This window comes from Rhinopithecus roxellana, chromosome 10 (genome assembly GCF_007565055.1).
Source record: "Rhinopithecus roxellana isolate Shanxi Qingling chromosome 10, ASM756505v1, whole genome shotgun sequence".
Taxonomy (NCBI): domain Eukaryota; kingdom Metazoa; phylum Chordata; class Mammalia; order Primates; family Cercopithecidae; genus Rhinopithecus; species Rhinopithecus roxellana.
Genome location: NC_044558.1, coordinates 45,641,524 through 45,666,436, shown reverse-complemented (window position 1 = coordinate 45,666,436; position 24,913 = coordinate 45,641,524). Strand labels below are relative to the sequence as shown.

Here is a 24,913-nt window from a genome sequence, read left to right as displayed (position 1 = left end):
TGGAGATGAGACAGAGAGGAGGGGGGAGAATGCACCGACACCTCAAGGTGAGAGAGTAGAAACAGTCTCCGCCGTGGGAGCCGCGCGCTGCTCAGGTGGCTGTTTCCCGCTCAGGTGAGTTCCTCCCGCGCCTCCCATTGGCCGAGACGCCCGCGGCGCTGGGAGGACGACGCAGCGCGGTCTAGTTCAGGGTCTAGGGCGGCGCGTCACTTCCGGTAGCGCGGAGCTTGTAAAACACCCTGGAGAGAAAATGGCGGCGGCAGCGGCTTCGGCACCTCAGCAGCTCTCGGATGAGGAGCTTTTCTCTCAGCTCCGCCGTTACGGCCTGTCTCCCGGACCAGTGACGGAGAGCACCCGCCCGGTCTACCTCAAGAAGCTGAAGAAGCTTCGAGAGGAAGAGCAGCAACAGCACCGGTCGGGGGGCCGCGGCAACAAGACGCGGAACAGTAATAACAATAACACGGCAGCCGCCACGGTCGTAGCCGCGGGACCAGCGGCGGCAGCAGCCGCGGGGATGGGGGTCCGGCCAGTCTCAGGCGACCTCTCCTACTTACGGACTCCTGGGGGCCTGTGCCGAATCTCGGCCTCCGGCTCGGAGAACCTCCTCGGAGGGCACGGGGGCGCCTCCGCCGCCCCCACGGCTGGCAGCAAAGTGCTGCTGGGCTTCAGCTCGGACGAGTCGGACGTGGAGGCCAGTCCCCGGGACCAGGCCGGCGGCGGCGGGAGGAAAGACCGGGCTTCGCTCCAGTACCGCGGGCTCAAAGCGCCGCCGGCGCCCCTGGCCGCCAGCGAGGTGACTAACAGCAACTCTGCCGAGCGAAGGAAGCCCCACTCGTGGTGGGGGGCCCGGAGGCCGGCGGGCCCCGACCTGCAGACCCCGCCGGGGAAAGATGGAGCAGTGGAGGACGAGGAAGGGGAGGGGGAGGACGGTGAGGAGAGGGACCTGGAGGCCGAGGAGCCGCTCTGGGCGAGCCGGACCGTGAATGGCAGCCGGCTTGTCCCCTACAGCTGCCGGGAAAACTATTCGGACTCAGAAGAAGAGGACGACGACGACGTGGCCTCCAGCAGACAGGTATTAAAGGACGACTCCCTTTCCCGGCATCGGCCCAGAAGAACCCATAGTAAGCCTCTCTCCCCGCTGACTGCTAAATCGGCCGGCGGCAGGCTGGAGACTTCAGTTCAGGGAGGGGGAGGACTTGCGATGAATGACAGGGCGGCGGCTGCCGGGAGTCTAGACAGGAGCCGAAACCTCGAAGAGGCAGCGGCGGCGGAGCAGGCAGGAGGGTGTGATCAAGTGGACTCCAGCCAGGTTCCTAGATACCGTGTTAACGCTAAGAAACTGACCCCACTCCTGCCCCCGCCACTTACTGACATGGACTCAACCTTGGATTCGTCAACAGGCTCCCTTCTGAAAACCAATAATCATATTGGCGGTGGGGCCTTCAATGTGGACTCTCCCAGGATTTATTCTAACAGCCTCCCTCCCAGTGCGGCGGTGGCCGCCTCTAGTTCACTCAGGATCAACCACGCCAATCATACGGGCTCCAATCATACCTACCTGAAAAACACATACAACAAACCGAAGCTTTCCGAACCCGAAGAGGAACTTCTCCAGCAATTTAAACGGGAGGAGGTGTCCCCAACAGGGAGTTTCAGTGCCCACTACTTGTCGATGTTTCTCTTAACTGCTGCCTGCTTATTTTTCCTAATACTGGGACTGACTTACCTAGGAATGAGAGGGACAGGAGTATCTGAGGATGGAGAACTCAGCAGTAAGTATTAAATCCTGTGGGTAAGGTAACAAAGGGAATGATGTTAGTGGTCCGCTTTAGCCGCTCTTAGCGTTTTACATGAACTGACTTACCTGCAAGAATATGGTTTAACAGCAAAAACGCAATAGTCAGTGCATGTGTCATCTTTCTTTAAGAACACCATTATCGAAATGATATCATATGACTGGTGTTAAGTTTTCTGCATGATGTATTGTGAAATTCAAAACAATTTTTAAAAGAATATTATAAACTTGTTAGTAAAACTCATTTGTATATGTGACAGTTTTCTTTTAGCCCTAAGTAACTATTTGCGCAGATGCCAGTCACTCAACAAATTTGAAGTATTAGGATAAGGCACATTATAAATGTAGTGTTTTTTCAAATTGAGTTGTGATTCTAGTAGGCAATGTAATGGCTCTTGAAATTCGAATTATTTGTAGTATTAACTGTATGCATAAATTCGGATTAAATATTTTGTGGTGTTAACTATATGTATAATTTCTTAATAGTGAATGAATATAAAAAAACAAGGCACACCTCTTAATTTATTTCCCAGCCCAAAGCACTTTCCCTGTCATCTGTACAAAAAGTAGTGGTAGGGCAGTGCAGGAGCTTGCAGTCAGATTTCCAGGTCCTGTTATTTACTTGCTAAATGACTGTAGGTAGGTGTGTTCATTGTCATTATCAAAGTATTTCTGCCCTTAAACACAAAAAGAAGATGAATACAGACCATTTTGTGTTCTGTGAAGGAAGTGAAGATGAATAATTGAAGTACACAACTTTATTTTTTTTTCCTTTTTATAAAAAACTTACCACACTACACTGACGTAGGTGTACACTGCTTTAGATTGAACGGAGGAGGTACTGTTTGAGGTGAGACCTGAAGCAGAAGGAGACAGCCTTGTTGAGAAACAGGAGACCATTCTGAGTAGAGATTGTAAGAGGAAAGGCCTTGAGTTGAGCAAGAGAGCCTTCTTGTAGGTTAAAGTGGTTAAGCATCTTGAGCAAAAGGGAGAGAGTAAGAGTTAAAGCTTCTGAACTTTCCTAATCTATAAAATGAGGCCTCTATTGACTAGAATGATGTTTGTGAAGATTAAAAGAGAAAGTAAATTAGTATAAAATGGACTTCTGAATACATAATTTCTCAGTGTTAGGTCTCTCTCTGCATTCGCCCTGAAGCCTTCCTACTCTTTTCACCCAAGATGAATTCACCGTATTTTTATTTGTATTCATAAAGTTGGCTTATTAGTTTTATTTCGAAATAGTATGAAAGATGCATTTAGCCAACTCAGATAAAGAGTAGGAGTCAAAATAGTGTAAGCTTTGATATAGCCAATTCCAGGACAGTCAAATAATAGATTATTACTTTATTGCTTAATTACAGGGGTTGGAACAAGAATGAAATTCAGCTCTCACTTTAATTTGTTCCCTGGGAGCATGAGTGTATTGTGTCCTGCCCCAAATATTTGGGAGAAAAAAAATAAGGGCACATTAGAAGTTAAACTAGTAAAAGTTCACATAAATTAAATGACATTACCTATCAGCAGTAGCTATCTGCATCTGTGTCTCTAACAGCTATAAGATCTGGCCTTTTTCTTTTTTTTTTTTGAGACAGTCTTGCTCTGTCACCAGGCTGGAGTGCAGTAGCACGATCTCTGGTCACTGCAACCTCCGCCTCCCGGGTTCAAGGGATTCTCCTGCCTCGGCCTCCCTAGTAGCTGGGACTACATGCGTGTGCCATCAGGCCTGGCTAGTTTCTTTTTTGTATTTTTTAGAGACGGAGTTTCACCATGTTAGCGGATCTGGCCATTTTCTAGGAGCTAATTGTTTTACACCTATTGTACCATTTAATCTTCCCAGCAACTCACAAAAGCAGGTGGTATTATCCTTATTTTTTGGATGAGGATGATACCAAGTTAAGAAATGCACTGAGTGTTGAACAGTTAGTAGTAGGGCTAAGATTTGGTTTCAGATTTTATTTCCAACTATAAAGACCATTTTAACACAAGATTTGGTTTCAGATTTTATTTCCAACTGTAAAGACCAGTTTAACACTGTTTTGGGTGTTGTTTGTAGAGAGCTTTCTAAATAAGTGGGTACCTTTATTATGATTAAGAAAGTACTTGACGGCTGTGCATGGTGGCTCATGCTTGTAATCCCAGCACTTGGGGAGGCCGAGGCGGGTGGATCATGAGGTCAGGAGATCGAGACCATCCTGGCTAACATGGTGAAACCCCGTCTCTGCTAAAAATACAAAAAAAAATTAGTCGGGTGTGGTGGTGGGCGATCGCGCCACTGCACTCCAGCCTGGGCTACTGAGCAAGACTCCATCTCAAAAAAAAAAAAAAAAAAAAAAAAAAAGTAATTGACTGTTTGGTAGGATTTCATACAGAATTATTGATAAGCACAATTCTCAGTTAAGGTGACTTTCACATCTTATCAGTATTAAGATGAATGACTAATGTGATGTACTAAAAGTTCAGGTAGAATAGGTAGGATAGGAATGCTAGGATTTTGGTACTCTTCACCTTCACTGATAAGGAAGGAAGGAAATTATATTTACATTTTAGTAAATGGTAAATGTGAAGTAATCTGGGTGTTGGAAAGAACAATGGCTAAGAAGTAGAGGATCTAGGTTCTAGAACTTGTCTGAATGACTGTAGGTCAATCAAGCTCCTTCATCTCTGAGCCTCATTTTATATACTAAATGGAAATAACAATATCTGCTGTCTCTGGGGTTGTGAGGGTCAAGTGAGACAGTGTGTTAAGCATAAGGTGGTATTATTCAGAAGTTTAGACAAAATTTGTTGTATTCCTGGTAAACTAGAGAGAGAAATAGTTAAGACATTTCTATAAATAATATAGTAGTGCATTTCTTACCTGTTTAACATTTGGTTTTTATCCCATTAAGTACACATTATAGAAATTAATACAGAAATTTGAATCAAAGTATGATGAATCCTTAATGTATGATATATTTGACATATTGTATGTCTACCCTGTGGAAAGAAGTGCCAACTTTAGTCTGCACACCTAACAGTGTTAGGGTATCAAGAGTGAATAATATTTTCACTCCATATATATATATGTATACACACACACACGCGCGCGTATTCCATATCCTTTGTTATATTATGATGCTTTAACCGTGGAGTTTGTTGGTCAAATAGTATGCTTAGGGAAATCCTTGTACTTTGAGCAGTAGTTTTCACCAGAAGATTGTAGGTTATATGTGAGAGTAACTTTTAGGAGGCTTTTATTAGTTCTTTAAATTACATATAACATATAATAGATTAGTCTTTTAAATTGTTCTTAATCATATAGTCTTTGAAACTTTTTCATCAATATCCTATTTTTTATTAATTGCTATAAGTCTCTTCTTCCTCATCTATAAAACTAGGGGGTTGGATTAGATGATCCCTAAGGTCTTTCCAGCTCCAAGGTTTAAGATTCTAACTTTGAACTTCCATACCAAAACAACTCAAGGATCAACCTGCAGTCAGAGTAGTCACTTGTTCCACAGGTGATTAGATCAGTTATAGCCCACCAAACGAAAATAGAGAAGCAGAGTAGATCGACTGTCCTAGGCTCATATGATCATTATTAATTTTTTTTTTTTTTCAGTTACAAAAGACATGACTTCTGCAGAAAGTTTGAATAGAGATGAAGGAAACAGTGAATGGTTATTGTATGCCTCTCTTCCTAGCCTCATGCTGCCCCCATATAAATAAGTTCAAGTATTAGATCCTTTCTGACCTTCCTTAATATTTTTCATGTAAATACATCTGTGTGTGTGTGTATATGTGTGTATGTACAGATTTTCATTCAAAAACAGAGTGTCTACTATGTGCCCGGTACTATTTTAAGCAGCAGGGATATGTGACGAACAATATGTTGCATATGTGGAAGATGAAATCTCTGTTACAGAGCTTACACTTCTAGGAGGGGAATGGACAAGTAAATAAGAATTTCAGATAATGGTAGTTGCTAACACAAGGTATTGCTGGTAACTTTTTGGGGCTGAGGTGAAGAGATATGCAATATTACATAAAGGTAGGCAGACCTCTTTTGGTTGAACTGAGGATGTTTGAACTGAGATATGAATGACTTGAAGGAACTAGCCTTTGATCAGGAGAAGAGCATTCTGGCAGAAGTAACAGCAAGTGCAGAATTCCTGAGGCAAGAACAGGCTTGTGTGTTGAAGGACCAAAAAGAATGGCCAGTGTTGCTGGGACATAATGAATGAAGGGGAAAATGGCATGCCATGAAGTTAGAGGTAGGTATGGGCCAGATCGTAAAGACCTAAACACCTTGAGGGACGTTGAAAGGAGTCAGAATTTTAAGTGACATTATAGCATACATATTCTGCAACTTTTTTTCACTTAACATTGTATTATGGGTAACTTTTCCATATACTAATTTTAAGTACAGAGGTATAACTTTAAAATCTCATTTTCCACTAGTCCCTTTCTCATCCTATAAAAATGCTAAAATCTCTATCATTCTAAAAATGTTGCTCTTCAATGCTCTTTTATTCTCTAGTTGTTACTCTCTTCTCAAACTTTCTACCTCTGTTTTCTTCCCTGCCATTCACTCAACCCTGTCTAGTTTAGCTTTCTTTACCAGCCATTCCTCTGCTACCTCTCTTCTTCGAGTCACCAGTTACTCAGTTTTCAAATCCTCATTTCTTTGGTATATTTAGTGCATTGACAACTCCCTTCTTCGTGAAACTTTCTCCTTTCTAAGCTTCTGTATCACTACTCTCTCTTAGTTTTCATACTCCTGTCTGCCTGTTTTAAATATTGGTGGTCTCCACAGCTTGATCTTTTGGCTGTCTCCTATTGTACACATTTCTCTAGGAAGTTTCATTCACTCTCCTGGCCATTATCTTCCAGTTTTGTATTTTTACCTTGGAATTCTCCTGAGATCTAGGTATACCTATTTGTTTACTAGACATGTTTTGGGTATACTAGAAGTATGTACCAATACCATCTGACATTTTCCTTATATTTATCTTGTTTTTGCTCCTCTTCCGTGTTTTAGTTAATGGTGCTTCCATCCACCCAGACAGAGCTCAAGAGAGAAACCTTGGATTTACCTAGATTCTTTCCTTTCCCTCACCTTCCTCCAAACCCCCAACCTAATTGGTTACCAAGTCCTGTAGTTCTGTTTCCTGTGTATCTTTTGAATCAGTCTTTTTCTGTTCCTCGTCACTATTCTAGGTTAGTCTCTTGGCTGAACTCTTTCAGTAACCTAAAATGGTGTCCCTGCTTCTAGGCTGTAGCTCTTCCAGTCCGTTTGTCAGTACAGAGCAGTAGTTCTAAAGCACAAATGTGATCATCGCCTCTTGTTTAAAATTACACAATGGCTTTCTCTTAGTTATTGGCCAAAATCTAAACTCCTTGGCTAAACTGTTCAAGATCTGACTATATTTGCCCTTTCTACCAGTCCCCCTTATCACACTTACTTTCTAGAAAACGGAACTACTTGCTGTTCTCTGAGTAAGTCATGAAATTTGTGCTTTTCTACCTTTGCACAGGTTATCCCCCTTTTTGGGAATGTTGTTTCTTTATTGTGTAACTGTGATTCATTCTTAAATATGTCATCTCCAGACATCTCTGACTCTCTGTCTTTTTACCCTAGGGTTTGGCCCATCATTTTGTGCTCAAATAAGACATTAATGCATCCTTCATAGTATTTAGGACAAAGTATTATATTTGTGTGTCCATCATGCCAAATAGATTACAGCTCCTCTCTTTAGAGTAATCTTTCTATAGGAGTAGAATACAGTGTTAAAGAGTACAGACTTTTTACTCGGTTCTGATTTTGGCTCTACTTTTTAAAGTAGACTATACTAGAGATATAATTGCCTCATACTAAAAATGAGATTGATAATACTGTCTCAGGATGGCTTGTATTAAGTGAGATAATGCATCTAAACTAGTGTTGTCTGGCACATGGAAATCTCTTAGTAGATGGAAGTCACATTAGTATCTTCAGCACAGATTCATTATTTAGCAAATATCTGTTGAATAAATGATCACATACCAGGTACTCAATATATATGCACTGTTAACTCATAATATCTAACTCAGTAATTGGTTATCTACTTAGTATCTGGTAAGGATATATAAAAGAAATCTTATTTCTGTAGAAGCTTCCATACCACTAATAACAGTAATAGGAAATGACTAAGAAACATACGGGATATTATGTGGTGACACACTTGTATAAAAGGGGAGAATTCACTGTAAATTCTCAAATGATCGATCTTACATGATCAGAAACTCTAAATTCAACATTTGGATTTTATTCTGTAGGTTGAGTAATGGAATTCATAGAGGTTATAAAGCAGAGGACAAGCATGATCGAATTGGTCTTTTAAGAAGGATAAACAGTTGATGGTATAGATAGTGATAGGGTTGGAGGGAAGGAGTAGGGTGATGAAACCTGAAGGAGGTTGATAAGTGGGAATGGAGTTGGGCCTCTGAACGACATAATTCATTTGAAGAAAGACATATGGTTTTGAATATAGAGAATAAAGTAGAGATAGGAGTCAAAGATTATTCTGGCCATGAACCTGGATGACGGTGAGAATGGTAATGTCATTGGAGGAATTAGAGATGTTGAAGAGGGCTCTTGTTTAGGGAAAAGTGGTCTAGGGAAAATGAGTTTACTTAGAACTTATTATTTGAGTTGTTCAAGTGAAAAATTCTTATAGGCTCTTGTAGATACAGAATTGGAGTGAAGATGAGAGACTGGTGCTGAATGTGAGTACTAGTACTGTTTACTAAAGGAATACTTTTAAATGTTTGTTCTTTTAATGTGTTGTTTTTTTCTTTAAAACCATGACCAGTTGTTACAAAGAGGTAACATGTTTTATGTCATTGTCGTTTAAAAAATATTTTTACTTTTTAAAGTAGACTAGCCAAAAGGTCCCAACCGAACTTGGTATCTAAAATGAATATGGGTAATAAGCATTTTGAAAAATAGTTGTTGCTCTCGTTCTTTTTTTTTTTCCCAACATGAGATAGGGTCTTGCTGTGTCACCCAGGTTGGATTGCAGTGGTGTGATCATGGGTCACTGCAGCCTCAACCTCCCAGGACTCAAGCAATCCTCACAGCTCAGCCTCCTGAGTAGCTGGGACTATAGATCTGCACCACCACACTTGGCTAATGTTTTGTATTTTTTGTTGAGATAGGGTCTCACTTTGTTGTCCCGGCTGGTCTTGAACTCCAGGGCTCAAGCGATCCTCTCACCTTCGTGTCCTAAAGTGCTGGGATTACAGGTGTCAGCCATAGCGGCTGGCCTACTCTCTCATTCTTGAAGAATGAAAGCTCCGTGTTATGTTTGAAGTTCTACGAGTTGACTGCTTTGTAAAAAAAAAAAAAAATCCTAGATCTATGAGAATATTCCCATGAATGCCAGGGATTTGCATACACCAGTTTGATGATTTCAGAAATTAAAGTCTACTCTATGAAAATGTTTTTCATTTGAAAATTATCCCTAGAATGATTTAAAATTAAAAATAAAGGAAAAACTTGTGAATCTCTACAGATATATCCATGGAGACTAGTTTGAGGATACATTGGCATAGCTATCAGAGAACCTGGGCATCAGTATTGGCCCTTCCACTTGCTAGGTTTTTTTTTTACTAAGGCAAGTTGCTTAGCTGTTGTAAACTTCAATATCCTCATCTGGAAAATAGGTTAAATGAGAATTAATGAAGTAATGTGTGTAAAGTAAAACTCATACATGGCACATAGTAATAATAATAACTAACCCTTATGTAGCATTAACTGTGTGCCAGGCACTGAGCTAAACAATTATTATTTAATCCTTATAAGGTAGGTACTTATCCCATTTTATAAGTAAATGGAGAAGTAACTGAGAAGTAATTCTCACCTAGGGTCTTGTAGCTAGTAAGTGAAGCAGCAGTAGTTGAACTCAGATAGTGGCTCTTAACCGTTCTTCTAGATTTCCTTTTAATATGTATAAATAAGGACTTGATATATGTTCTTTACTATTATTGTTATTAGAAAACTGTGAAGAGTATAGATTCATAAAATCCTAGAAGTGCGTGCCAAGAATAATCTATGAAACCTAACAACTTTAGGAAAAGTGGTATTCATTCAACAATTATGAATCACATGGAACTTTTTATCCTTAAGGTTTTAGATTAATTAAAGGGGAGGGGCATCTGCTGTAATACAAACTATAATATGTAATACATAGAGCAATAATACAATATGAAAACTGTATCTAATTTTTAAAATATTTGCACAGTCTCAAAACTGGTAGGGAAAGTGATCTTTTGATTTGTATTACCACTTACAACTTGTTCTTTCCATTGTTCATTTTTAGGATATAAAGACCTTTTCGTACATTTGTTCCCCCTTTTTTGCCCCTTTTAAATAAACTTTGTATTTTCCTTTTATACTCATATTCATTTTAATGGAAAGGATATGTTTGATAATTTCAGGGACACTTTAAAAAATTGTTTTCATGATTCCTAAGAGTTGGGAAGTTCTTAAAGCTTGCTTCTCCTTGCTCATTGGTTATTCAGTATTAACTTTGCCTATCGGAAAAATATGTTATATAAATAAAAGGAAATTTTTATCCTCAGTGCAAAGATAATTATATAGTTTGTAAGTTGTTTAAAAGAGGACACCTTAAACTGTTGGAACTCTCCTCCAAAATATACTTGTTAGTAAATAAGTACTACTAACTTCTTTATGAAAATTTTAATACTAATGATATAATCTAAATTAGAATAAAGATATATTCTAAGGGTGGGGAGAATATCAGGACAAATAGTTAATGCATGCTGGGCTTAATACGTAGGTGATGGGTTGATAGGTGCAGCAAACCGCCATGGCATATGTTTACCTGTGTAACAAACCTGCACATCCTGCACATGTGTCCCAGAACTTAAAATAACATTTTTTAAAAAATGTATTTTAATCTTGTATTGATTATACACTAAAAATTGCTGCCATTTAATTTGGGAATATAGCTTAATACTAATAGTGGAAATTGTTATGACAGTTATTTGCTTATAACTTTGGATTTTGATTTTCATATTTAGAACTTATTTTTAACATAGATTTTATTTATTTTTTATTTTTTTGGAGACAGGATCTCGCTCTGTCGCCCAGGCTGGAGTGCAGTGGTGCAGTATCTGCTCACTGCAGCTTTCACCACCCAGGTTCAAGTGATTTTCCTGCTTCCACCTCCCAAGTGTCTGGGATTACAGGCACATGGGACCACGCCCAGCTAATTTTTGTATTTTTTAGTAGAGATGAGGTTTCACCATGTTGGCCAGGCTGATCTTAAACTGCTGACCTCAGGTAATCCACCCACCTTGGCCTTTCAAAGTGCTGGGATTACAGGTGTGCGCCACAGTGCCCGGCCTTAACATAGATTTTAAAGTGAACCAGTAGCAGTATATTTGAGCAATAACCTTTGGATTTCACTGTTTTAATAATCTGTGGTTTAAACTGCATCAGTTTATATATTATATCATATATATATTGTTAATAATATTCTTTATTAACAATAGTACCAAAATTTTTTTAAACAAGAGTTGATCAGGAAGAAAAAGTTAGGTCGTAATAATTTATTTTGCACGTTTAATGTCATTATTTAAAAAATATATTTCTAAGGAAATTAGCTCTTCAAAAAGGTTATAAAAATTATTGTAACAGGTAATCTCTAAAAATAGAATAATGCATCTATCATATGGAAGCCATCATGAATTACTTTTCATATGTCTTCATTTTCTTTTATTTCGAGGTATAGTTTAAAATTATACCACTTAATTTTTCCTGGGTGGCAGATTTATTGCTTTGTGCTTTTGTACACCTTTTTACTTAAAATGCTTTTGCAAGATGACTTCTGAATTCATCTTTACAGCTATGTTACTATCAAATGACAAGCTAAAGTTTAAAAACAAGGCTTGGTTGTAAAACTATGCAAGAGTTTAGTTCAGCTCTCCTGAACTAATTGGGTAGTAAGTATGCACCAGCAATTGCTGTCCTGCCCTGAATGTGACATGAATAGAAAAAACCCTTTAGTAGCAAATGGGTATTTTAGCACATAGCAGAAAATTAATTTTGTTTTTCAGTTAGCTCATATATATCTGAGTATGTACACACACACGCACACACAGACACACACACACACACACACACACACAATTTGCTCACTATGGCTAATTCCTGAAAGCACGCTATACTTACAAAGGATGCTTTTGCTCTGTAGGAGTTCACCAAGGTAAAATTTTCAAAGCATATGAAGAGGATTGTTGAAATTAATTAGGAGGTTAGGGGAATCTTGGAATATCTACTTCTTCTAGCCTCTGAGCTATTACTTGGAACCTTGGTCAGCCTTATTAATGACTTCCTTGGTTTATAAGTGTATCTCCCATGGGATCACAAATGCTTTCTTGTTTGATTTAGTTCATTTGAAGAAACATTAAGTTTCTCCTACTCATTTATTCATTCAGTCACCCATTCACTCAGATTATTTATTGAGCACCTATACTATGTACCAGGTAATACCAGAAGATAAGTATATATCATACTTTTTAGAACTATAGGAGTGACACGCTCCCCACGCTTTGGCTGGCATTCTCTCCTTTCTCGTAAATATTTCTGCACTAGCTAGCCTTCAGAATTGGAATTTTGTTACCATGCAACAATGTATCAGATTTTTATATATTGTGACTTGAGAAACATACTTTAAAAATTAGTTTCTGTAAATTCGAGTATACCATCTGGTAAAGCTTACCACAGTGGTAAGACACAAAGAAATACTTGGATAATTGAAGTAATGTGTTTTGATCATTCCTTTTACCTTTTCTGTATTACCATTTTCTCAATTGGGAATTCTACCTTTAAAACCACACAATTTTAATAAATGTAGGTTTTATTATTTCTTGCAGGTTTTTAGGAGTAATTTTTAAAAAAGGAAGAGACATGAAGAATGAATTTGCCAAAAAATGAAAATGTTATAAAATCTGAACATTTATGATTATGGTTCAAGATGTCCTAGAAATATTCTTATCCTTTTGACAGAAGTGTTATTTTGGTTTTTTTAAAGTTTCATCTCTAAATGTCCCTTCTTTCAGATTTTAAAGCCTTAGGTGATAAGAGCAAACATTTATTGAGAATTTTCAATGTGTGTGAACATTTTATTTTAATTTTCATGCGGGTAACTACTCATACTATGTCTGTGAGAAAACGGAAAGATAGAGGGAATAAAGTTACAAGTGATTTGTCCAAGGTCCCACAGCTACTGCGTGTTGGAGCCAGCATTTGAACCGAAGATCTAACTTTAGAGTTCACAGTATTAACTACCAGGCAGCAGTAGAATTTTTTTATACTTTATCTTATTGTTAGCTACAAGCTTTATTTGGGCAAGCAAGATACACATAACCTCTGGGCCTTGTTTTTTGTGTCTGTTAAATGAGGGTATGGTAAAATCAACTTTACTTCCAGCCAGTGATTTTTGTAGGGAACTGCTGTGATAATGTCTGTAGAAATGCTTTGGAGAAATTTGGAGTGATACATAACTGTAATTTTAATATTATAAGTTCGAACTTAACATGTATAGTAGTTTAAGTAACACATGTTCAGCACTATGACATGTCCTGTCAGTAATGTTAATAAGTAATAGAGTTGGCTAAATTTATAGTCCTTATCAGTATTTTTAAACCTTTCTCTCAAGCCGTTTGAGCAGATAAAAGGGAGTTATCTTTTCACATTACATAATTAGTGCCTTCGTTATCTCCAGGACTGAAAAATAATGTGGTTTTTTTTTGCAGCTATATTAAACAGGTGATGACACAACTTGAAACTGGATTGTAGCCTTGCTGATCTCTGAAAGGTAGATTTGCTGATAGGAAAGTCAGAGATGGGATACATTGCTTTAATCGAAAGTGTAGTACTGAATTTGAGACAGAAAAACATTTTTTAAGAATGAGGATGGGTCTTAAAGTAAGATTCTGTTAATATTATGTGAAGAACAGACAATGCATACAGTTGGTACAGAAGGGTGACTTGTCACATGCTGTTCTTCAGCTAGTTTGTAAGATACCATGAGTACTGTTATTATCAAAGTGGGAAGATGACGTGTGTCCCCATGAATGCGCAATAGGTGAATATTAATACTACTTAAATTAGAAAGTATTTAAAGTACATTAGGATCTTCAGTCTCTTAGATAAGTCATATGAAGCACATAATGAAATTTCCATCCCATTTTGCATTTGTAACTGTTATCGGTGATGGTTTAGACCAGAACCGTCCAGACACAGTAGCCACATTAAAACATAAAAAAGTTGAAATTAATTTTAATAATTGATTTTATTTAATTTTATTTAATCTGGTATACCTAGAATATTATTTTGACATCATTAATTTTCCATCATTAATGAGGAATCTGATGATTAGGTTAATCACTTTTTCCAAGTTTATAGGGCAGGGAGAGGAGTTATGGAGTTATGTCGTTGGGTAAAAACCTTAGCAACATGACTTGAAAGCTCATCCACTAACCATTGTACATACTGTTTTATAATCGGTACAGAAGTTATTGATGAAATATTTTATGCTCTTTTTTGAATTAAGGTTTTAGAATCCAATATGTATTTTGCACTCATGGTGTATCTCGATTCAGACTAGGCAAGTCTGGACCGCTCTGAGTTATGGAGTTACATTATTGGTTTAATGAGACCTGATGACTGTCAATTTTTGAATGCTTGTAATGTGCTGTACGTAGTGTTCTCTATAGTATTTTCAGTAGATCTTTGTAATGACTCTATGATGTCAGTTTTCTTACCATTTTAGACATAGACAGTGAGGTATGGAGATATTAATTTGCCTAAGATTAAACAGGTAGTCTATAGAGGAGCAGGATTTAAAGCTAAATCTGACCCTAAAACCCCTGTCCTGTTTTCTGTTTCTGTTGCGCTGTTTTAAAGCACTGCCACTTAGGGTTTGAGCAGGTAGGTGACTGAGCTATAGTTCTGGCACTGCTCAGCCAGTGACTTATGATTTAATTTCTCCTTATTTTTAGGCACAAAGGACGTCTTAGCTTAGAGTGGAAGTGATGTCTTCTAAGTCCTTACTCATATTCCTTATTGAGAATGTTCCTTTATACTCATTCCCCATTTCCCATTCATTAAACCGCTTTCTACAATTCTTTAAACATGTAGAGTGGAGAGATGGCTCTTTGAGTCTATTACAGGACCGTGGCGGCAGATAAGGGAAAACTCAGCTCGTATTGGCAAAAGTGAAAACTAATGTCTAGTAAAACTTATGTCTGGATGGAGAAGTTTTCTAAGGGTTTCAGTACTTCATTCTGAGAAAGAATTGAGAAGTTCTTATCATGCTCTTTGAATTGTAAATATTTTTTCAGTTATTTTACAGGATGTTATATAGTGGATTAATATTTAGCACCTTGTTCTATTTAATTTGAATAATTTCTTTGAATTACATTTGGATTCCTAGAGAATGTTTTCTCACAAAGACAAGCTTTTTCATTTCAAAAGGAAAAATAGGCAGTCCCTGATTTTTGAATATGTTGTCTTCCAGATTGTGTGTAAAACAGTTGTTTGAACTTGGAGCATGTTTTACTACACTGGTTTTAAGTTCCTGGGCTAGCCCACAGAAGCCTATTTAAAACCACATCCTATTTTAGCACTAATATACTATTGGTTTAAGTTTAGGGAATCAGAGCAATGGATTGTGTTCTGTGAGAGTTGGAGGAGAAAGAAAGTTTATTTTTGGCTTTTAATGTTTTCTCTTATACTTTGTTGTTTTCCAACTTATACTGGCCTAAGATTTCTGCTGTTTTAATATGATCTTGGCTCAATAACTTTAAAAGGTTCAATAACTTCTAAGTACTCAATAACTTCAACATTTTCTGTATGAAATAGGTTTACTTGTTGAGTGCTTGGCAAGTAAACATTTTATACTCGTTTGTATCTCATTTAGTTTTTAAGAGTTTTATGAGGTAGGGGCTAGTTTTCCATCATTAATGAGGAATCTGAGGATTAGGTTAATCACTTTGTCCAAGTTTATAGGGCAGGGAGAGGAGTTACGGAGTTATGTTGTTGGGTAAAAACCTTAGCAACATGACTTGAAAGCTCATCCACTAACCATTGTACATACTGTTTTCCTCTTTCACATATCCTCGTCTCCTTTCTCTCTTTACTAAGTCCCAACTTCCCTTATTCCCTCAATTCAGATACTTTTTTTTCTTTTTGAAAGAGACATGTCTTGCTATGTTGCGCAGGCTGGCCTCAAGTAATTACTTGGGCCTTGGGCTCAAGTAATCCTCCTACCTCAGCTTCCTGAGCAGCCGGGTCTACAGGCACACACCACCAAGCCTGGCAGTCATCTACTTTAAATGTTAGGGTAAGCCGTTTGATTGAATGAATTCATAATATAATATTGCGGAGCTCTGTTCATAAAAATTGTATGATTTTATGATAAAATTTGGTAATGTGATTATCTTTAGTGAGAATTGAGCCAATATGGAATCAAGAGTTTAGCCCTGCCTCTCTAAATTGTTCTTTATCCTTAAATGTGTAGTAGCTGGATTGCCTACAATTCTACATTTTCTGTTAGAATTTATGGCAAAAACTGTGGACCGAGAACATTTTGGGAACTGTGCCCATTATAAAGTTTGTCTGAAGACCTAATAAATAATTTACATTTCATACTGTGCTATTGTTTTTCAATGGTATTTCAATACTACTGTGATTAAAATATAAAATACTATATGCATGGTAGCATTTGGTCATATTTTCTTAATAAGTGGATATCAAAAGTACTGTCATGGGGAATCTGAATATCTTGATATAAATGAAGAGGTCGTTTTGCTTTAAGAGTAGAGAATCGTGGCCGGCGCGGTGGCTCAAGCCTGTAATCCCAGCACTTTGGGAGGCCAAGACGGGCGGATCACGAGGTCAGGAGTTCGAGACCATCCTGGTTAACCCAGTAAAACCCCGTCTCTACTAAAAAAAATACAAAAAACTAGCCGGGTGAGGTAGCGGGCGCCTGTAGTCCCAGCTACTCGGGAGGCTGAGGCAGGAGAATGGCATAAACCCGGGAGGCGGAGCTTGCAGTGAACTGAGATCCGGCCACTGCACTCCAGCCTGGGCGACAGAGCGAGACTCTGTCTCAAAAAAAAAAAAAAAAAAAGAGTGGAGAATCATTACTTAAAGAATGTTACAAGGAGATTTTATATAAATTTTATATATAATATATATAGCATTTATTTTCAAGACATTCATATTGAATGTCAGAGAATCAGTTGTGGTGTTGAAATGACTGACTGACTTACCAGCTGGTAACCCCTTAATCTCAGAGGTGATTGTACAAGATCTTGATTAACTCAGATTCTGTTAATAACTTTGATTGGTAAAACATTTTTGGCAGTAAGTGAAAAATTCAGGCATTATAAAAGACTTGGGGAGCCTTGCCTTGAAGTTTTCTATCTCTCTAAGAACTGTAATTTTATCCCAGTAGCTCTATGGTAGAGACAGATGAAGGTTGGAGTTGCAGTATATTATGTTATTTTATAAACGTGCTATTTTTTATTTCATGCTAGGATTGGGAAAAGATGACTTATTAATCTATCTAAGATACGTTAGTCTATCTCTCTCCATGCTGCTAGGCATAGTTACAAAACATCCCATTTTACATTGAGGAACTAAGAGTCCCAGAGAGGGTAACTTGCCTAAGATTGTAAGTCATAAACTTCGGAGCTAGTGTTCTTTGCCTCAGATTTTTTTTTTTTTTAAATTTTGCCCGTTGCTTTTTATTATTAAGAGATACTTACTCATCTAAATGATATAACTTATGGAGCAAGCATTACTTAAAAGAAAATTTGTATTTTACTTAAATTCTTTAATTTTTAAAAAATTGTACAAGGTTGAACTTAATACAAAATAGCTATAAATTTATTAATGCCATCTTATCTAAGAAGGAAAAAGGATAAAAATATTAGTTACTTTGAAAAATATTCAGTACCTTTTAAAAAATTCTAATATTTGAGTTAGGAAATGAGAGAAACTAGGATGATTTAGGAGGATCTTTTCCTGAATTTTGTTTTGGGCAGAATATCAATCCAAATGCATTTTAAAAAATAGGAGTATAATACTCTGCAAGGTTGGTTTAGATTGTTTTTTGTTTTTCGTTTTTGCTGACACCTTCTGTTTTCTTTAAAATTCCTTTTGGCTAATAAATTCTTCAAGGGTTAAAATAATAAAAGACACTGGTGTTACGTCAGTATGTGTGTAGTGATGAAGAACCATAGTACAAACACAGTAGTTAAGTGAAAATATATAAGCGTGGTGTATGGGTTTTGATGTTTAAAAAGCAAGATTAAATAGGCTATAGTAGTATGTTTGGAAATTTGGAAGAAAAAAACAAAGTGGCAAGTCAAAATTCTGCTAAGACCATATGCTAGCTAGGATAGACATGATATGAATATAAATAAGTTACTTGTGCTTTAATTTGTAAGGCCTTTTACATATGTTCTTACACAATCAGCTTTGCCAGTTTATTACAGGGTTGTTGCCATACTTTTCATTTATTTTTGCTAATCCTTGTTCTGCAAGGATAAATAAAAGCAGATAAAACCAATGGTTTTGCTATATACAATAATCTTAGGGTTTAAAAGTGTTTTAGAAGCCATTAGCTACTTTAAGCAATATTAGCTACTTTAGCTACTTCAGGGGTTTGAGGGAGATAATGTTTTAGTTGGGCTCTTTTGGTTATAAGGACAGTTTTAAGAAAGTGAGTGTTTACTATGAGGATATATGTAGACTTCAACTGTAGAGACATTAACAATTCAGTTCAAGGGATTCCAGGTCTGTGCTTGTGTGTGTGCCTCTGTCACTCAGTGCTGTGCTAAGTTTTTCTTGGATTATTTCACTTAATTCTTGAAATTGAGGCCTAGGGAGGTTAAGAAACTCATCCAAAGTCAGTAAGTAGCAGAACCGATTTGAGTACAGATAATCTGACTCCCACTATGGGATCCTTGTCCCTATACTGTACTATCTGCACAATTTTGTATTATTTCATGTATTTGTTTTTTAGATTTCCCTTGGAATTGTTCCCACTTCCCCCCTTTAAAAAAAAAAAAGTCTCACATTCTACTAGACCAGGAGTTCTTAAAACAGTGGTCCATCAATCTTAAGGAAGAGATAAATGGACTCCAGGTAAGCAGTAACTCCTTGAAATTATATGTACATATTTGAATATGCATGCATTTTTGCAGGGAAAGGGTTCATAAATTTTATTAAATTCTCAAAAGGATCTCTGTCCTCCAAAGTAGTAAGTCACTGTACTACCAGCAGCTCTAGGGAAGATTCTGAGTTCTCATCTTTGTATTCCCTAGCACTTGGTTTTTGGTTACTCAGTAAATATTTGTTGAAGAGACCTTAACAAATAGAAATGGTATGTAGGAAAATCGGTTTGAATTTAGTCCTAATCTGGAATTTGAAGATGCCTTCAGTGTTTATTTAAAATGGTATTAAGGATCAATCTTACTGGCTTCGTCCAGAAAACTGTTTTCTGGCAGATTCAGATTTTATGAATCAAGTTTTTTGAAGTCAGGTTTTTGAAATCAGAGAATAAAGCAAAATTCAACATTTAGAGTCTACAATAGGGTCTCTAAAAAAGGCCAGCTTTTTCCCCCCTCCAGTGTAGTATTAAGACTCTGTTAATATTGGATAAAGAATTAGGGACCATTATACATTTTAAACATTAAAATCATACTCAGGGGTTGAAGTACACTATGTAAGCTACATGGAAACTGAGAGCAGCTGAAGGCGGAGAGAGGTAGCCTAGTGTTAAAAGAAAAACTTTACGCAAAATAAATTAAATAGTTTATTTGAGCAAAGGATGATTTATGAATTGGGCAACACTCAGAACCAGAAGGGGTCCAGAGAACTCCTTTCCAAAGCAGTGATGGGCAGTGAGCTTTTATAGGCTGAATGTGCAAGTAAGACGAAACTTAAGTGGAAAGGCCCTTGTTAGAAGTTAGTTGGTGGTTTCTGATTGGGTATGCTTAAGTTTTGTCTTACTGTTTACACGGGATTGGGTTTTGGTTTGCTTACAGAGGAGTTCTGTTCACAGAGAAAATCTTCAGGCTAATGGCTTCCTCCTTACTTGCTTTAACAATTCTCTCCTTTTGTCAGCCTCTCAATCTTGAGTGCTTGACTAAAACTTTGAGCATTGATGACACTTTCTGTCACCATTATAGCGGACTTACTTGGTCTCAGTATGGAATACATAAGTCATAATGTCAGGCTAATGGGAGCAATATTCCTTTTTTTGGTTCATCTTATTTTTGTTTTTCTAATTACAGTGAGACCATTTGGCATACTGCTGGTGGCTGCAAACATTCATTTAAGACACTAGAAAGAATACAGTGCACCAGGGAGATGACAATGGGCACTATCAGGAGGATAATAGTAGTTCTTTCTTACCCACAGGAAATATGTTTCAAGACCCCCATTACTCCCACAGTGGATACCTGAAACTGGATACTACCAAATCCTATATATACTATGTTTTTCCTATAATACATACCTATGATAAAGTTTAATTTATAAATTAGGCACAGTTAAGAGATTAAAAACAATAACCAATGGTAGAAGAATTGTAACAATATACTGATAAAAGTTATGTGAATGTGGTCTCACTCAGAATATCTTATTTTACTGTACTAATCTGTTTTTGGTCCGTGGTTGACCAGGGGTAACTGAAACTACAGAAAGTGAAACTGCCATAAAGAGGGAGGAGGGACTACTGTCATCAAAGGACTGGTGTATGCTCTTTAGCCAAGGCCTCCATGCACAGAAGCAAGTAAAATAAAAAGATTGATGGCTAGAACAAACCATAAACGCACTCTCTGTGTTCAGAGGGCAGTTGGTCAAGGTTTCTAGATTTGAGCTCAAAGCATATTTTCCTGATTTGCAGTTTGAATGTTTCTGGTTATGGCATTGGGCATTTTGGTGAACTCCCTGAGTGGCCCATTCATCAGCAGGGATGAGTGTTGCCCAATACCCGCCTGTAGGGCATCAGAAACCAAGAAGTTTGTAGGTACGATGTCAAGGACAATGAACAGGACTAGAATCTGATACGCACAAGGGTGCCCTGTAGTTTTCTACTGAAACCTAATTTTTCTCTCTACAGCTGCTCCCATTTCTATCAAAGATAATCACAATAAGACTAATTTGTTTGCATAATAGGTCTAGTCACATTAAACTTGGCTTGGTTATTCACATACGTGCAGCAAGAGTAGTGATGGACCATATAGGCTGTCTAAATCTGCTTTGCTGGAAGTTTTAAAGGCATCTCAGATTAGACTTTTAAAAGCCTCTCTAGGCTATGAAGCCATGCCCAAGACTTACCAGTAGACTTTGCCTGTACTGCCTATAGATTTGGATGAATTCCTCTCTTCTCAAGGTCCTCAAAATATTTTTAAAGTTACTGGGCCTGCCTTATGCAACCCTTAAGGCCAGGAAACCCTTAAAGCCTCATACTACACCAGTTTTTTTCCAAGGGGCTTTCATTGCTTCATAAAGTAAACCTTAGTTCTTTAAAACTGGCCATATCCAGCTCTACGCACATTTTCAAATAGGACTTTCCAGTTAAAAGCCTTGGTATTATAACCAGTGTTTCCAGTTATAACTTGTTACAAAGAGAACAGATTTTTATTGAACTTTTGCAAATAATTTACTGCAAACCAAAAATAAAATTTGAAGGCCCCCTGCAACCATCTGAATGGACTTCCTCCTTGGCCAGGGAATCCTAACATTTAACCTGAAAGACTGCTTCAGTCCATGATGGGAAGTGGGGGTTGAACGTGCCTCATTTAAGTTGGGGTTGGACGTGTCTCATTTATACCTCTCCAGTATTAACGTCAACACAGACTCTAGGTCTGATAAGAAACATATACAGCCTATTTTCTCTAAAGCCTGCTACTTGGAGGCTTCATCTGCATGATAAAAACCTAGGTCTCTGCAACCCCTTCCTTTCTATATATCATAACTCTTTCAACCAATTGCCAATCAGAATATGTTTAAATCTACCTATGACCTGGAAGCCCTGCTTTGAGTTTTCCCCGTCTTCCAGATCCAGCCAGTATAAATCTTATGTTTCAATTAATGTATTATGTCTCTCTAAAATGTATAAAAGCAAGCTGTACCCCAACCACCATGGGCACATGTTAACAGGACCTCCTGAGTGTGTCTCATGGGCGATCCTTAACCTTGGCAAAATAAATTTTCAAAATTGATTGAGACTTTTCTCAGTTACTTTTTCGTTTACACTGTATTGCCATAAAAATAGAAATAGTTGCTTATAGTTTCTGAATTCTGGAGGGATCAGATAGTTGAGAAAAGGTGTTTCATTTTCATTCACAAAGGTATACTTTACCAAATTATTGAAAGTTGTAGAGATAGCTTAAGAGAAAAGTTTCCTTAAATATGCAAAGCACAACGTTGCAGAATCAGCAATGTTTTAAACAAAAAGGCCATTAAAAAAACCTATAATTTTTCTTCATCAGTCGTTCAGTCTCGTGTAATTCCTATTCTGCTTGATGTCAGGTTAACAATTTTATGAACCAGTTTCTTCATCAGTGTTGTGGAAACTCTTAGCCAGACCAACGATATAATCTTAAAGTTATAAGAAACTTGTACTTATTCAGAGTCTTTTCCATGAATCTGCTTGAAGATGAAACACTTTAGGATTATAGTTGCTTGCAAAAGCTTTCAGGAAAGCGTCAGAGTAAAAATTAACTCTGTGGATGACGGGAGTTAAAATGGCTATGATAAGAATTTATTATGCAATTGACAAGGAAATTTTATTTTTTGTGACATCAGTATTTTAACATAAAAATCAAAATTATGACCTGGTAACCTCCTAACAGGACATATCAGATTTGTAGGAATTTCATACCGTTTCTAGAACACTCAATAACATACCCAGGCAAATATAACTGAAGGAAAGTTAAACATCATTACTTGTTTGACAGTGCTTACCATGTAAATTTAACATAATTGACCTTTAAACTAAGGCTTATTAGTTTAACATCTCTCTTTTTATGAGGAGAGAGAACAGATTCTTTTGAGATATTCTAGGAATCCCCTGGAAGCTACCAAAGTTAGTTCGAGATAAAAAAGACCTAATGGAGGCCGGGAGTGGTGGCTCACACGTGTAATCCCAGCACTTTGGGAGGCCGAGGCAGGCAGATGTTTGCTGAGACAGGAAGCAGCCTGACCAATATGGTGAAACCCTGTCTCTACTAAAATTACAAAAATTAGCTGGACATGGTGTTGCACGCCTGTGGTCCCAGTTACTCGGGAGGCTGAGGCAGGAAAATCGCTCAAACCTGGGAGGTGGAGGTTGTAGTGAACCGAAATCGCACCATTGCATTCCAGCCTGGGCGACAGAGCCATACTCCGTCTCAAAAAAAATAAAACAAAAAACGACGGAATAATGGAAAGAATTTTGGGAAAGTTTGTCAAAAATATCAGAGGTTTAAAATACTTGATTAAAATAGATCACAGATCACTTGAAATAATACCTACTGATTTAATCAGAGTGGTAATTAAGAGGCAAATACAGGAAGTTACATAGTTGCTAAAAAAAAAAAAAAAAAAAGCACCTTAGTCTCGCTCTGTCGCCCAGGCTGGAGTGCAGTGGCTGGATCTCAGCTCACTGCAAGCTCCGCCTCCCGGGTTCACACCATTCTCCTGCCTCAGCCTCCCGAGTAGCTGGGACTACAGGCGCCCGCTACCTCGCCCGGCTAGTTTTTTGTATTTTTTTAGTAGAGACGGGGTTTCATCCTGTTAGCCAGGATGGTCACGATCTCCTGACCTCGTGATCCGCCCGTCTCGGCCTCCCAAAGTGCTGGGATTACAGGCTTGAGCCACCGCGCCCGGCCGAGAATTCAGTTTTCTTAAGCAAAAACCTAATAAAGCAAGAACAGACCAATACTTTAAGAAAACTTTGTTACCACTGTACTTTTGATATTAAGGTTCATCATTTTTAAAATAACTTTTAAATATAAAATTCATTCACCTTCTAGCCACCTTGACCACACATAAAATTCCTTTTTCACGATTGCTTTTCTACATGTCTACAGTTTTCTTGTATGCATTCAGTTTTGCCCTATACCCTTCTTCCTTCCCATTGTGAACAACCAGGCATTCTTCTTTAGGATGGAAATTACTTTTTCCCTTAACAGAAACACATCTTTTATACCTTAATAGCTTTTTTTTTTTTAACCAAAAACAAAAACTTTCCTCCATACAGAGTTGTTTCCCTTATTATTTTTAACTTAGCAAAACTCCAATGGTGCAAGTAACCAGAGATTTTGGAAACTGGTTTTAAGTGGATGTATTATAACATAAAACAAAGCTAGCCATTATCAAGTTATTTCCTTGTTAGCTATTTTTACAGCATGTGCATGTTAGGCAGTCATCATGAAAGCAAGAATCTTAAAAAAGTTAAATACCTGTTTTTTTTGTTGTTTGTTTGTTTTACTGCTGTGCTATATAATACATGTTGCTGTTAGCAGCAGAACGTATCAGCGACATGGCACCAAAGTATGTTACTGTCGGCGAATTCATGTGGATCTGCAGCAACCTCCGTTCTTGCCTCCTCAGAAGAAAGAATTCGACTGAGAGGCATAAGGCAAAAGGAGAGATGGAGGCAAGTTTTAGAACAGGAGTTAAAGCTTTAAAGCAGGAATGAAAGGAAGTAAAGTACACTTGGAAGAGGGCCAAGTGGGTGACTTGAGAGATTAAGTGTGCGGTTTGAGCTTTTGACTTGGGGTTTTATATGGTGGCATGCTTCCGGGGTCTTGCATCCCTTTTCCCATGATTCTTCCCTTGGGGTGGGCTGTTTTTATGTGCAGTGGCCTGCTAGCACTTGGAAGGGGCCAGCATATGCAATGTGTTTATTGGAGTTGTATGCATGCTCATTTGAGGTGTTTTTCCCTTAGCACTCACATGTCCCCGGAAGGTCATATATCAGTTAAAATCCTCCATATTGCTTCTTAATGCATATGCTGGAGCCCGCTCGCCCAAGTCCTGAGATCTTATTGGAAAGCTAC

At 38.0% G+C, this 24,913-nt stretch overlaps 1 protein-coding gene across 1 annotated transcript in view; it reads left to right on the top strand.

Moving 5' to 3' along the window:
• Window positions 1–250: 250 nt before the first annotated feature.
• Window positions 251–24,913, top strand: part of LEMD3 (LEM domain containing 3) — a 78,773-nt gene continuing 54,110 nt past the window's right edge. The window contains exon 1 of the mRNA XM_010386908.2: window positions 251–1,772. Coding sequence (XP_010385210.1) covers window positions 251–1,772 — 1,522 coding nt within the window. The remainder of the gene's footprint in view (window positions 1,773–24,913) is intronic.